Raw genomic sequence first — 13,865 nt, 5'->3', positions numbered from 1 at the left:
GTTCAGCGATCTTCAATATTTAGCCACCTAATTTAGAAAGCAACCTGAGAATAATGACATGGGATAAGAATTTTTTTGTCAACAGATCCAAACAACAAAAACAACAAAAGAGAATCTGTCCAATTTAGCTCTTGACAGAAACATTAGTTCTTCCATAACAAAGTAACCTCCAATTTAGCTGGAACTTACAATCAAACAATATAATCTTACTCTTGCCACCATTTGATTTTTGGCAGAATTATCAGTGATGTGCCCCCCTTTCTTCAATTTAATTCCCGAAGAAATAGTTAACTTGTAACATATAAATATAATGATGTGCATATATGGACCTTGTTTTGTGTCTGTTTCTAAGTTGTTGTTGACCTTTTTTTCTTGAGATCAACAACCATATAACCAAATCTCTTAAAATATATGAATGTTCTTAGTTATTCTTGATCATTACTTTCTCTTTAAAAAAAAGCAAATAAACGTTCTTATACGTGCTGCTGGCTGCATCTTTGAGTTATAATATTATGATACTGATATTGGTGACAGTGTATCAGCAAGGTACTGTGTTATGACAGAGTTAAAATGTTAAAAATTTCAATTACTGGTACAGCCACTTATATGGAAATATTCCTGATCAATTCATTCTTCTGTTGGACCTGTAGATTTTCTTTTACCTGACAACTTATTTGTCGGAAGATAGAGAGTGAGTCATTAACTTTTATAGATGGAATTTACCATATAAGTTCTTTAATGTGTATATTTCATCAAGTAAAATTATCTTTGTTTTAATAAATAGTTTACTTCATATATTTAAAACCAACTCATACATTTTAACTTTTGCATAAACTCTTCCATCTAATTTCGCTTAAAGCTGAGATGATGAGTTGATTTAGTTTATGAAGAAACTACATTAATTTTTTCTTCATCTACACAGACAAGGTATTGGTTTTGTTGAATGTCATTAACTTGTGAAGTATTGTGACCGACTAATATACATTGCAAGGACAAATATCATATGACACGCTATATATTTGAGGGCTAATTTGGCTATTTCATTTTCTTGCCTCGTTTGGTTATAAAAAAGCAACAGATACGTGTGCTTGTGAGGGTGACAACTGACAAGCAAGCAGTTCCTTCTACAAACAAAATAGTATATGGGCGATAGATAGGCTACAAGTAAACGAAGGAAGCAAGATAATTTCTTCTTACTTAACAAAAGATAGTAAGAGCCACACGGTATCTTATCCCATAGGACACCATGATCCTTCCATTAGAAGTTGCAATAACGTGATAGAAATGGTTTTGAGATACTTTCTTTTATAGCTAGCTATATATTCTGCACCTGATCCCCCCTCACCGGACTTTTAAATCACATAATTCTTTTTTATTTGTTGGTGGCAAACAGATTGTGCATCAATTCCAAATCCACCCTTAAAATACTTCCTTTCTCACTACTCACGATGGAGGGAGATGAGAATATTCAAGCATCAAAGGGAAAAAATGTTGAAAGTTTCGCCTGCTTGGAGGCATCAAGGAAGAAAAACAAGAAGATAGAAAACAAAAGGAGGTTTAGTGATGAGCAGATAAGATCACTAGAATGCATATTTGAGACAGAGTCGAAGCTTGAGCCAAGGAAGAAGATGCAACTGGCAAGAGATCTTGGCCTGCAGCCTCGCCAAGTTGCCATATGGTTCCAAAACAGAAGGGCAAGGTGGAAATCAAAACGCATAGAGCAAGAATACAGGAAACTCAAGGATGAATATGACAATTTAGCGTCTAGGTTTGAGTCCCTAAAGAAAGAGAAGGAGTCTTTGCAAGTAGAGGTAAGTTTATGGTTGTTCTGACAAGACTACTTCTTAGCTCTTACTGTTGATTCTCTCAACAAAGCATGTGACCCTTAACTTAGTTATTTGTTTCTCAAACAGTTGCAGAAGCTAAGTGATTTGGTGGAATCATCTCATGATGGTGGAAGGGAAGACAAGGGTGCCAAAGAACACAGCATAGAGGATGGTGGTTCAGGCAGTGGATACAGCAGTTGGAAGCCTGAAGCAAAACCAAGGTTTTCAACTGAGGGTGTGGAAGAGAGAGTAGGTGTGTATTCAGATGATCAAAATGAGAATAGCATCATAAGGAGTGAGAAATCTGAGGACAAAGGACACCAACTTCTCAGAGTGGATGATAATGATCAGGCTGAGATACCATTAGCATCACTAGAAAAATGGTACAGTAGTGTGGACCCTAATGGCATCTTGGACCAGTCATGTAGCAGCTCTCAATGGTTAGATTTCTGGACATGAAAATGAACAACACTCTGTGTTGCATGTATGATGTTTGTTTCCTCCGAGAAGGAACAAAGATTGGTTGGATCTTGTGCTGCCAACTGGTCAAAACTCAAAATTCCAGCCTAGCAGAATGTCGAATAGGCCAAGAAACTGGAAGAAAGTTTGTAGGCTTGATTTGATCGCGAGAGAATCAAGCTAGCCTCACCAAATTCAATTGTGTAGAGATTTGGAAAAGGAAATAATGTGCAATGATGTCTCTGTTTGTTCATGCTTGCATGCCTTTCCCATCCCTTTGCTTGTGTGTGCGTGTGTGATCTTTCTTCTTTTTCCTTTTCCCACTTCAAGGGGTTAATACTTAATATTCTTAAGGGGACCTCTCTTTTATTACTTTAGCTTATGCCTATATCAACAACTGCGATCTCTATAAGAACACAAACAAAACGAATGAACAATGTGAATAAGATATAGCTCCAATTCATGAAGCAGGGAATATGTTAATTTCAATTTCTTAGCTTTTCCTAGGGACCTATTTCCATCGTAAAGTAGAACATGTAGAGACAACAAGCCAAAAAATATCATTAAAACAAAACGAGTAACTAGGAAAGAATAAGGAGGTAAAACTAAACCCAAATAAGAATAAACTATAAGAATCTATCTAACTATTAAACTTAACAGCTATGAATTAAAGAATATTTCTATTGAAATTAGTAGCTATGAATAAAGAAGAGAATTCCAGTAGAAAAACCTATTTGAGGAATGAATTATAATGGCTAGAATGTCTGCATAAATATTATCCTACAAAATCCATGCTCTTGATTAGACTAATATAATTAGAACATCTGTCTTAGGACCAACTTTGTTTAGATATTCAATATATGGAAATATTTCCCATAATAAATTGCTAATAATAGATCACACAACGCAACATTCTTAAATTCTGGGCACTAAATTTGGAGGAGAATTACAAGTCCTGAAAGGGAATTGTTTCAGTTCATACGATTTTCACTTATTAGTTTTAATGCTTAAAATGAATTCATCGATATATAATTCAGCTAAAACACCAGAACGTTGATCGGTGCGGTCAAATTTAATGATTTGTGTTCTAAATTGTAATTAAAAATTGAGTACTTTAAACATAAAATAGTTAAAGTATAAGAAATAATAATTACATTCACATGATTATATTTATTAAATTAGAAGAGTGTCTCTAGTTGTATGGATCAGAACTCCAGCTCAGATTCATCTCTTATCCTACCCCATATGAACAACCATCATTCTAGCGATATCATAAATGCACACACATCAAATACGAAGTGAAAATAGCGAGTGTGAGTTAGACATTACGATAAGTTCCTATCTTCAATCAAACATCACTTAGCAAACAATCTATTTTATTAAAAAAAAAATAATCTGAGCATTTTATAAATGTATGCACCAAAATCAACTTCATCTGATTCTTTTCACATTTGCCATTGAACTGTTCTATAAAATAATGATTGAAAATGGAATATAGTCTATGTATTTATATATATACTATAAATTACAAAGCTTTAACAAAAAAGACAGTTTGGCCGAGTGGTCTAAGGCGCCAGATTTAGGCTCTGGTCCGAAAGGGCGTGGGTTCAAATCCCACAGCTGTCAAAAATTTTAGTTTTCTTTTTGTTGTTTATTATTACTTTTGTTTTTCTAAACTGATCCATAAGGAAATCAAAATTCAATGGTTACCACACACCAACTGATACTAACGCTGCTGGTAAACTGTGTTAGAAACTGGTATAAGTCTGATTCTTGTATCAGTGTTTCATATTTTCACTCACCCTTCATCAATGGCACTCTCAGTTTGCAGTGTTGGCCCTTGGAATCTTAACCCCATATCATTAGCAACACCGTCTTTCCCTTTCAAGTCTCTCAAATTTCCTCCCTTCTGGCCAACCCAAAAGGTAAAACAATTTTCCTTTTTTGGCATGTGTGGTGTGAGTGGGAAGGTAGCTTCGAATTTTAATGGTTGATTGTGGCAGGTGAAGATGGGTCCTCTGAGTGTGTCTCCCATGGGGTTTGGAACGTGGGCATGGGGTAATCAGTTTCTCTGGGGATACCAGGAATCCATGGATAATGAGCTCCAACAAATCTTCAACATGGCTGTGGACTACGACATCAATCTCTTTGACACTGCTGATTCTTATGGCACTGGAAGGTTAAACGGTCAGAGTGAGAAGCTTCTGGGGAGGTTCATTCGAGAGTTTCAAGGTTCATCTCGCATTCCTTTCTAACTTTCATTTAATCTCTTTGAGTGCATGTGTACATGGTTTTGTTGTTTGACTTGTGTTAATTTTATGTATCATAATTATCATGTTGTAATGTGTAAAACATTTTACACTGTAACCATTAAACCTTTAAAATGGTTTTTTTTATCAAAATCAACATACTTTGTATACATGATGGTTTGTAATTGAATAGTAGTATATAAAATCTTTACATTACAAGTGTGAGTATATATATATATATATATATATATATATATATGGTGATTCTTTTATTCTCATGAGTTCACCAAATGAATGTAACACTTCCTTAGAGAAAAAGGGGAGCAAGCGTGACATAGTAATTGCTACAAAGTTTGCTGCATATCCATGGCGCCTTACACCAGGGCAGTTTGTGAATGCTTGCAGGTATTTGTTTGTGTCTATCTGATACTTCATCAACTTACTTTCCCATCTCCTATGACAAATATTTGCGTGATGTATCTTTTTTTGCCTATAGTTTTGAACTTGGATGAAATAAAATTTCAGGGCGTCACTAGATAGAATGCAAATTGAGCAAATTGGGATAGGACAACTGCATTGGTCAACTGCAAATTATGCTCCTTTGCAGGAATTAGCTCTTTGGGATGGTTTAGTGGCAATGTATGAGAAGGTTACCATAATTCACGTTTAATAGCAGGATTATCGGTATATATAATTAAGACCTTGAGTCAAACATTGTTTAAAGATCAGGCCAAAGGGTAACTTGTAAATGTGTTTTGCTATTCAACTTCATAACTGATGTTTGCAATGCTCCGTAAGTAGCATAAACCTGAAAGGGGAGGAAGGAAACAATAATCTTTTTTTAAAGCACTAAATGTGGATGAAGTCATTCAGAGTGCTTTTTATTATACATTCCTTTTCAGTTTTAGATCCGCATATTTAAACATTGACTTCAATGGTTATTACATCGTCAAGAAAAAATAATTTAAATTTGTGAATGATCAAAATTTCTGTACTCATATGCATGTTGTCATTTAGGGTTTGGTTAAAGCTGTTGGAGTAAGTAATTATGGACCAAAGCAGCTTCTAAAGATACATGATTATCTGAAAGACCGTGGAGTCCCCTTATGCTCAGCCCAGGTAAGTTATGCATAAATGTAATTTAGCATTCAAATTTTGCTAGACAGAATGGGAAAATAGGAATGATCTGATTGTCAAACCATTTCAAATTCAGATATTCTTGAGACTTTTCAAAGAAAAATGAAAAAAAGAAAAGTCAGAGGAAATGTACATGTAACAAAACTAATGCCCATAATTAGTATTTTGCTTTGTTGTGTTGTGAAAGAGAATCAGTGTAATAAACATTAGTTGCCTGAATAACTCCAAGCAGTTGTGAATTGCTAGACACCATGCTATTTGTATGTAGTCACCAATCAGAAATTGTGATGCTTTACTGGTTGGTATTATGTTATTAATCCTCTTCATGATTTCAATGTTTCAGGTGCAATTTTCTTTGCTAAGCATGGGGAAAGATCAACTAGAGATCAAGAGTATATGTGACTCTCTGGGTGTTCGCATGATTGCTTATAGTCCTCTGGGACTTGGAATGCTTACTGGGAAATACTCACCATCTAAACTTCCAAATGGGCCAAGGTATGTTGATATTTAAGCAAACACTTAAGGGGGGTAAACAGTGAATAACTTTGTATCACAATGCATCATTATCTTTTTCTTATAGAATAGTTTAGTAATTAACCGCATTTCACAGGGCGTTGCTATTTAAACAAATACTTCCGGGACTAGATCCTTTATTGAGTTCCCTGAGAGATATTGCAAATAAACGGCGGAAAACCATGTCACAAGTAATCACTTTTCCATTTTGTTTTCTCTTTATGCTATCAATTTCTTGTAGATATATTGGGAATGCCTACTAGTAGTAAAATATGCATTGCAGGATTGCTAACTAAAAGCATGTTGAATGCTTGATCATAGATCTTAAGAAAGAGAACAAGTTCTATTGTCCTATTTCTTGAAGTACATAGTCCTATATTACTATCAATGAATAGATAGTGACGTGTCTATCACTCCTTTTTATAGACTTCATTTTCCCACATGTGTTTGAGTAGGAAGCACAACAACTACCAAAATCTAAGCTTAGTTTTATCACTTTTGCAAAGCTGGGCTCTCTTAGCTTGGCCAATCTTTTGGATAACATATTTTAATCTATCTTTTTAGTCATATTATTCATGCTGCAAGCATCCTTCTTCGGTCTTTAATCAATATTTCTCGTACACTGTAACCTCTGTGCTCGTTCCTGAGCTCCAGATCAGCCAATACTAAACTCTGCAAAACAGGAGAAGATCTTTTTTATTCAAGGAAGCTTGTACATCACATATTATTCCATTGAAGGATTAAGTAATATCAGTATCATTGATATCTGGAATGAGAAAGGCACTATAGCCTCTTAAAAGAAAAGTTTCGTATAGTGTCATGACTATTAAGTGTTGCTTTTGAATCATATTTAAAGTTTCACTTTTGTAATACAGTGAGATGTATAAGGTAAAACTTTAAATATGATTAGAAAACAACATCAAGATACTGTACACTGTAGAAGTCTTCTCATACATCTTATCCACATAAAAACATGAGAACTAGTGTTGGTGCATTATCAACATCAACCACCTAAGATGCAAACTTTTAATATCTCATTTATTTTTTTAAAATGCCGTACTTCCGAACGCAGCTTACTTTTTTAAAGGTTATAAAGTACTACCCTTTTACAGAACCACCGACCAACCCACTTAATTGTCCTTGTCTTTGGTGCGTGGAAAATGACAATGCTGACCGCCTACTTGACCCAACCTTGCCCGAACGACATACCTTATCACAATCTCATTCTTTGATTTATCATGTCAGGTAGCTATAAATTGGTGCATCTGCAAAGGAACAGTTCCAATTCCTGGAGTCAAGTCAATTAAACAAGCTGAGGAAAATTTGGGTGCTCTCGGTTGGCGCCTATCCTCAGACGAGTTGCTTCGGTTGGATTATGCAGCAAACGAATCACCTCGAAGAATGATCCAAAATATTTTCCAAACCAGGTATACATACTCTCCTATTTTTAAAAAGGCAAACGAGATAAAAAAATAAATAAAACACAGAAGAGGTTGCAATGATTCAAGTGTTTTACGTGACTTCATTCATAACAGATAAAATATGAAGCGAGAACTCGGCTCAAGGTGCGGAAGAGAAAAGCCTTACTTTCTCTCAATGAAGCTCACATTTCTTTATCAACTCGTATCGGGAAAGGCGAGGGGCTAATGGATCCGTTTCATTTTTACTTGTCCAGGAGAAATGCCAAGTGATTCATGATTGGGGATGCCATACTATCACAATTAGGTCTTATTATGATAGGCCATTAAAATACACAAGAAGCCGGGACGCCCCATGTACTTTCGAACAATCACGTCGTATAACATTTCTTTTTACTTTCATCGTTGTTAAATATCATACTGACTTGGAAAATAACTGTTCAATGAAACTTTCAATGAAGACCAGCAGCCACGCTTACATTCACAAAATATTGAAGAAAAAAAAAGTCATGAGCAATGAAACAAGTTCCATAAAGTCAGCAAATTAGTAACCCTACAAAAATAAGAAAGTCCTTAACTAATTATCAGGGCATTAAGAAAAGGAATTAAGAAATCAAAATTACTGTAATGTTCTATCACGAGAAAAAAATAAGAAAATTAAGGAATCAAAATTACGTAATAATTACTTAATTCCGTTACTATATTTACCCATGGAAAAAAAAGCAATTAAGTAATAAAAAAAAAGTAAACGGGAAACAACCACTTCAAATGCATGTGTCAAAAACAAAACTGTATCATCCTCACAAGGAACCGTAGCATAATTGATAACAATGAGTCTCAAACTGAAAACAAAAATCAAATTTCCAAAAGATTTCCTACAATACTAAGAAGCTAGTGGAGTTGTCAGGACTACAAGATACCCAGTAACCCATAACAACATGTCTCCATCTTGCAATCAGAACAGTTTACTTGATCTTCTTCTTTGGCCTCAACTGCAATACAAAAATAAAAGCCCCCATTACTCTTATAACAAAGTATTCTATTCCATAAAAATTAAGAGAAGTGATATATGACGCTAATAAATTATTTTACCTGGTTGCTGTGTCCACACTTCTTTTTCCTGCAGTTCACAGCACGAGGGTGTAAACGTGCGTAACACCTGCAAAGCATAACAATTTATGAGCACAATGGCTGAGAATGGACCACAATTCTGTTATGAATACTGTCATTCCATGTTTCAATATATTGTTTAAGATCAAAATTCAACACCGCCTTACTTCACCAACAGAAGGCAGAAAAAAACACTTACTTGATGCTTTTTAAAGTGCACTTAATTTGAAGCTTGGAAAGTAAAAGGTAAAAGGGCATCTTAGCCTTAGCTTGGATGGAGGGAAATGAGGGGACAGAAAATACAGGGATGAGAATATTAGGAATATATCGATACAACCTGGTACATATAAATGCTATTTTACAATTGTAAAAAAAAGTCATCATTTAGATGTCATTCTAGTTAATAAGTCATTGCCATTGATTAAACAATGTTATTAGTAGCAGTAAATAAATTGTTTAGAACGAATAGTTTAGCATCTATCCATTTATCCATCTCAATGGATGATCAAGAATTAGTGGATGTGTATAATGAACAAAACATAGATCTTCTACATAGAAGGGTGGGTTGTGGGCTATAAAACCTTGGTGCAGAGCTTTTCAGAAACTCGCAGCTAAGAGAAAACAAACCATACATTTTCCATACAGACATCATTGTACACATACACCACATTCAGCATTCATGTCTGAATTCAGACACTTACAGAAGGCTTACAACGAATTTCATGTGACTTTTGCATACATTATAACAAGTTGTTGTCAGCTTTAACTATAATTAACAAAAGAACAATATTTCAAATTAATTCTGAATGAACCAACTGGATATGTAGACTTACTTGCGGCAGATCATCTTATCTTGGTTATACTTCCTGGCCAATGCCATCAAAGATGGCTCAATAATACCACCACGAAGCCTTAAAACAAGATGCAATGTTGACTCTGTAAAATAGAGAAACCAACCCAATGATAAGTCTCACAATTTACACTAAAGTCATTGAGCATAATTAACAATACTTGGGGTTTGCTGTTTTTCAATCATGCAACTCGAAAGTGCCTGGAGTCGGACCCAATAAATTAAAAAGTATCTGATTTACATATTCATATAAAGATTGTTAGGTTAATTCTTATCAATTTAAAGATTACAGATTTCCACCCCAAACACCTAAAATCTTTCCATTCATACACATATGACTAGCTACAACCCTTACAATGCATATAAAAATAACAAAATCAATCAATTACCGCATTCAGAGCAGTAGAGAAATTAATATGGTACGCAATTTCAAAATTGAGATTTTGCAGACCTTTTTGGATGTTGTAATCGGCGAGGGTACGGCCATCCTCAAGCTGCTTTCCAGCGAAGATCAACCTCTGCTGGTCCGGGGGAATCCCTGGACAGAGAGAGGAACAGAATGAGTCAAACAAAAACGAATAGGAGAGAACAAAAAATAATCAATAGTGACATTTCCATTAAACTGCTCACCTTCTTTGTCCTGAATCTTTGTTTTGACATTGTCAATGGTGTCGCTTGACTCCACCTCAAGGGTGATGGTCTTCCCCGTCAGGGTTTTCACGAAGATCTGCATCTTTCCCTGTCTTCCCAAACTGCTATTAGGGTTTCACGCTTGGTTTGTATGTAATATTTATATAGAAGGGTTAAGGGTAGTTGTAGGGTTTTCAGAACCCTCGGTGTGTTTGGTTAGCCGGGTTATATTATTCCAGAACTTCTTTCTTTTTTTCATTTAGCAAGGGCTTATTCTCTGTATGATATTAGTGGCTAAGAGCATTTGTTATGAAACTAGCTTTTTTAACCCGTTCACAGTATTAATTTTTTATTTTAAAGAATATATTTATATATTAATTATTAATATATAAAAAATACATAAATATTTAAATTATTTAATTAGACTTTGTAGATGTTTAATAATTTAATTATTATGTAAAATAAGAATTAAACAAACAATTTATATAATTAAATATAAAATTATTATTATTATTAATTTATTAAATTTAATATAATTATATATATAAATACCATTTGTACATACTGCATATAATTATTTATTTGTTAAATTTTATTATTTTTTTAAAACTAACAAATTTTAGATATTACATATATATTAATTATTAATTTTTATAAAGAAACATAGATATTTAAATTAATTAACAGTGTGTACGAATATGTTTAAAAACTTAAGTAATATATACAATATGAATTATAAAGAACTAAAACTATAATTTATATAATTAAATATATATAAATATATATATATGAATTAAAATAAAAATAAAAATAAATAAATAAATTTGTAAAAATAAATATTAAAATATAAGAAATAAACCTCATCATATACAAATACATTAAACTAAATATACAAATACATTAAACTAAATATACAAATACATTAAACTAAATATATATACTCTCATTAATCATATATTTTTAAAATATTATATAGTAGGGTTGTTAATGAAACTCTGCATTAATTATGTACATCATATTTTTGGACTGCACTGAATCTATTTTTTGGTAATTAAATTCACTTATAACTTGATTTATTTAGTTTAAATTTGTCAGGGTCAGCCTACTCACTGACTCCTCTATCTAATAAAAAAAAATAAGACATTTTATATTTTATATGCACATCCCACATCTAAGTCAATAAACTAATATTCGCCCATTTACTCAAATTAACTCTCGATTGAGACTTAATCTTCATCCCAAGTCTCTAATGCATGGATTAGGTTCAAAAACTTAAAGTTTATGTTTGATAAGATACTCTATATTCACAATGTTAAATAAAAAATTGATTTGTAGAAATAAAACATGTGAACTTTTGAACTTAAGAAAAATATGGTCTTTTGAACTTAAGAAAAATATGGTTGATAGTGTATATATCTTGTTGGAGATCTCACATCGACTAGAGATGAGAATATTTCATTGTATATAAGTGGGTGCAAACCTCACCTCATGAGCTGGTTTTTGGGGGTTCAGTTAGGTTCAAAATTCATTTCATAATATATTTAAAGATCAATGGGAGTAAGGTTATGTTTTATTTATTTATTTTGTATGTTGATGATACTTAACTAGCAACTAATGATCTTACTCTTTTTCATAAACTAAGAATGTTATGATTATGTCAAAGATCAATAAAGTATTTGAGACATGTTAAAATGATATTAAAGTAATCCGAGAATATGGAACATCTACAAAAAAAGTTATGAGATATTTATTGCGAATAAAGGATCACATGCATACATATAGGAAGTCATGTTATCTTGAATTGATTGAATATTTATGCTCTACATGTGTTAGATGTGTGGAATCCATTTTTAACTATGTATTTATTTTAGTCAGAGTAGCAATATCATGAAAAAATGTAAAAAATAGTCTATTGTTGTTGTATCCACTATGGAAGTTGAATTTGTATAATATTTACAATTGAAGATAATTGGTTGCAGAACTTTATCTGAGGGCTTGGAATTGTCGAAAATATTATTAAGCTGCTGAAAATGTATTGTGATAACTCAAACAACAATATGTTTCTCTAAGAATGACAAGTACTCTAAAGGTGTTAAGCATATGGAGTTGAAATACTTTGTTACAAGAGAGAAAATTCATAAACAAAGAGTGTTAACAAAACATACAAGCACAAATTTTATGATGGTTGACTCTTTAACAAAAAGTTTATCGCCCAAAATATTTATTGAAGATGTTATGAATATGATTATTATTGATAAGAATGATTGTTGAGTATTATGTTTCTTTTATGATATATGATTGACACTTTAAGCTCAATTATGATATGTTTATGATTACTTGTTCTTTATGATTGCATGCATAATTGTATTTGAGTAATGTAAAAAAATATTGTCTTAAATAAAGACATTATGTTGGACTAATTACGAGTTCCTAATTATGTTTGTATTAGAAAGAAGTTTAGTGTGGTACATGAAAAAGATCATGACAATTGAGTGAAGTAAAACCACCATGACTCGAATTAATTTTTATTATTGATTATGAAATTATGTTGTGCTTAATAGAAAGATTGTTTAATCTCTTAATGTGCATATCATTAAAAATTATATGTTTAGTTAGTATGTTTATTGGTTCATAAACATATACAATATCACATAATGTGAAAGAATATAAGATTTTATGTTTCATGTAAGAGACATATGTCTTGTTAATTAAAGGGATCAATAAAAAAATAAATTAAAATAAAATATACAACAATAATTAGACTAACGAGGAGAACTTCATTGATAATGATTATTATTTGATAGACTTAACAAAATAACAAGGTTTATATATATAATCTAACACATAGGCAGTGTCTCATTCTTAACAAGTACCCACATTTTTCTTTCCTACCTCTCATAAAAAAAATGGTTGAAATTACCCATCTCATTGAATTTTTAAAATATTAAAAAGTAATCTCTTACATAAAAATATACATATAATCTTTCTTTTAATATATATGTAAGAATTAAATAATTTAAAAATATTATTTTGATCTTCTATATTTTGTTATCCATTAAGATTTCTTTTACATCATTTTTTACAAATTCACGTGGATTTAAACAAATTTAAATAGTTTAAAAATGATTTGTATTTTTTAAAAGTTAAAATATATGGACAATTTTAAAAAATGTGAATATTATTTTTAATAAAATATATTGGATCTCCTTATATTTTTTTCCCAAAAAATATACTTATACATATTCTATTTTGTTATCATGAATGATCTTCCTTAGGGGAGTACATTTGCAACGTAAGAAGAATGTATTTATGACATAAAAAGGAGAAACAATGCAATGGTTGTAAAGTTAAAGAAGGTTTGTATTTAAATAATTCTAATAATTTAATTTGAGATAACTTTTAAGATGTTTGTGCAATTTAATGTTGTTTAAATATAAAAATAATATGTAATATAAGTAATTATTTGAATCCTTTCTACAATTTTTTTTAAAGACTCATAAATTAAGAATTGGATCTTATAATACATGTTTACTAATATCTGTTGTAATTATATAAAATTGAAGAGTCAGATCAATAAGTTAATTTCTAGTTTATTGGACAATCTTGTAACTTAGTTTTAGCGTTTAGTAATAAAATAAAAATAACTTATTTTTAAAACTTTTGATTTATAAAT

At 31.8% G+C, this 13,865-nt stretch overlaps 3 protein-coding genes and 1 non-coding gene across 7 annotated transcripts; 3 read left to right on the top strand and 1 right to left on the bottom strand.

The window, feature by feature from the left end:
* Positions 1-1,054: 1,054 nt before the first annotated feature.
* LOC137821489 (homeobox-leucine zipper protein ATHB-12-like) lies at positions 1,055-2,538 on the top strand. Of its 4 annotated transcripts, none has more exons than XM_068626102.1 (3): positions 1,086-1,224; positions 1,394-1,811; positions 1,914-2,538. In XM_068626102.1, the coding sequence occupies exons 2-3, from the start codon at positions 1,449-1,451 to the stop codon at positions 2,283-2,285; spliced, it is 735 nt and encodes a 244-aa protein (XP_068482203.1). In that variant the 5' UTR covers positions 1,086-1,224; positions 1,394-1,448; the 3' UTR covers positions 2,286-2,538. The 4 variants fall into 4 exon arrangements, with proteins under 4 accessions (XP_068482201.1, XP_068482203.1, XP_068482204.1 ...); XM_068626103.1 differs by having other exon boundaries at positions 1,091-1,210; XM_068626101.1 differs by having other exon boundaries at positions 1,095-1,287.
* Positions 2,539-3,831: 1,293 nt separating this feature from the next.
* TRNAL-UAG (transfer RNA leucine (anticodon UAG)) lies at positions 3,832-3,911 on the top strand. The gene has a single exon. It is a non-coding gene; the product is annotated as a tRNA-Leu (tRNA).
* A 57-nt stretch (positions 3,912-3,968) lies between these two features.
* Positions 3,969-8,002, top strand: LOC137820302 (pyridoxal reductase, chloroplastic). Its single transcript, XM_068624297.1, has 9 exons — positions 3,969-4,210; positions 4,289-4,517; positions 4,846-4,939; positions 5,060-5,183; positions 5,552-5,653; positions 6,015-6,166; positions 6,282-6,375; positions 7,430-7,611; positions 7,720-8,002. Exons 1-9 carry the CDS (start codon positions 4,097-4,099, stop codon positions 7,721-7,723), a joined length of 1,095 nt encoding a protein of 364 aa, XP_068480398.1. The 5' UTR covers positions 3,969-4,096; the 3' UTR covers positions 7,724-8,002.
* A 345-nt stretch (positions 8,003-8,347) lies between these two features.
* Positions 8,348-10,453, bottom strand: LOC137820303 (ubiquitin-ribosomal protein eL40 fusion protein-like). The gene is made up of 5 exons (XM_068624298.1): positions 10,193-10,453; positions 10,014-10,100; positions 9,546-9,648; positions 8,695-8,761; positions 8,348-8,594 (listed from the first exon to the last, which is right to left on the bottom strand). The coding sequence occupies exons 1-5, from the start codon at positions 10,293-10,295 to the stop codon at positions 8,568-8,570; spliced, it is 387 nt and encodes a 128-aa protein (XP_068480399.1). The 5' UTR covers positions 10,296-10,453; the 3' UTR covers positions 8,348-8,567.
* Between the last annotated feature and the right edge of the window lie 3,412 nt (positions 10,454-13,865).

The sequence above is a fragment of the Phaseolus vulgaris genome, chromosome 9 (assembly GCF_000499845.2).
Source record: "Phaseolus vulgaris cultivar G19833 chromosome 9, P. vulgaris v2.0, whole genome shotgun sequence".
In the NCBI taxonomy this organism is placed as follows: domain Eukaryota; kingdom Viridiplantae; phylum Streptophyta; class Magnoliopsida; order Fabales; family Fabaceae; genus Phaseolus; species Phaseolus vulgaris.
The sequence above is the reverse complement of the archived record's forward strand: the minus strand, read 5'-3'. Positions and strand labels throughout refer to the sequence as shown.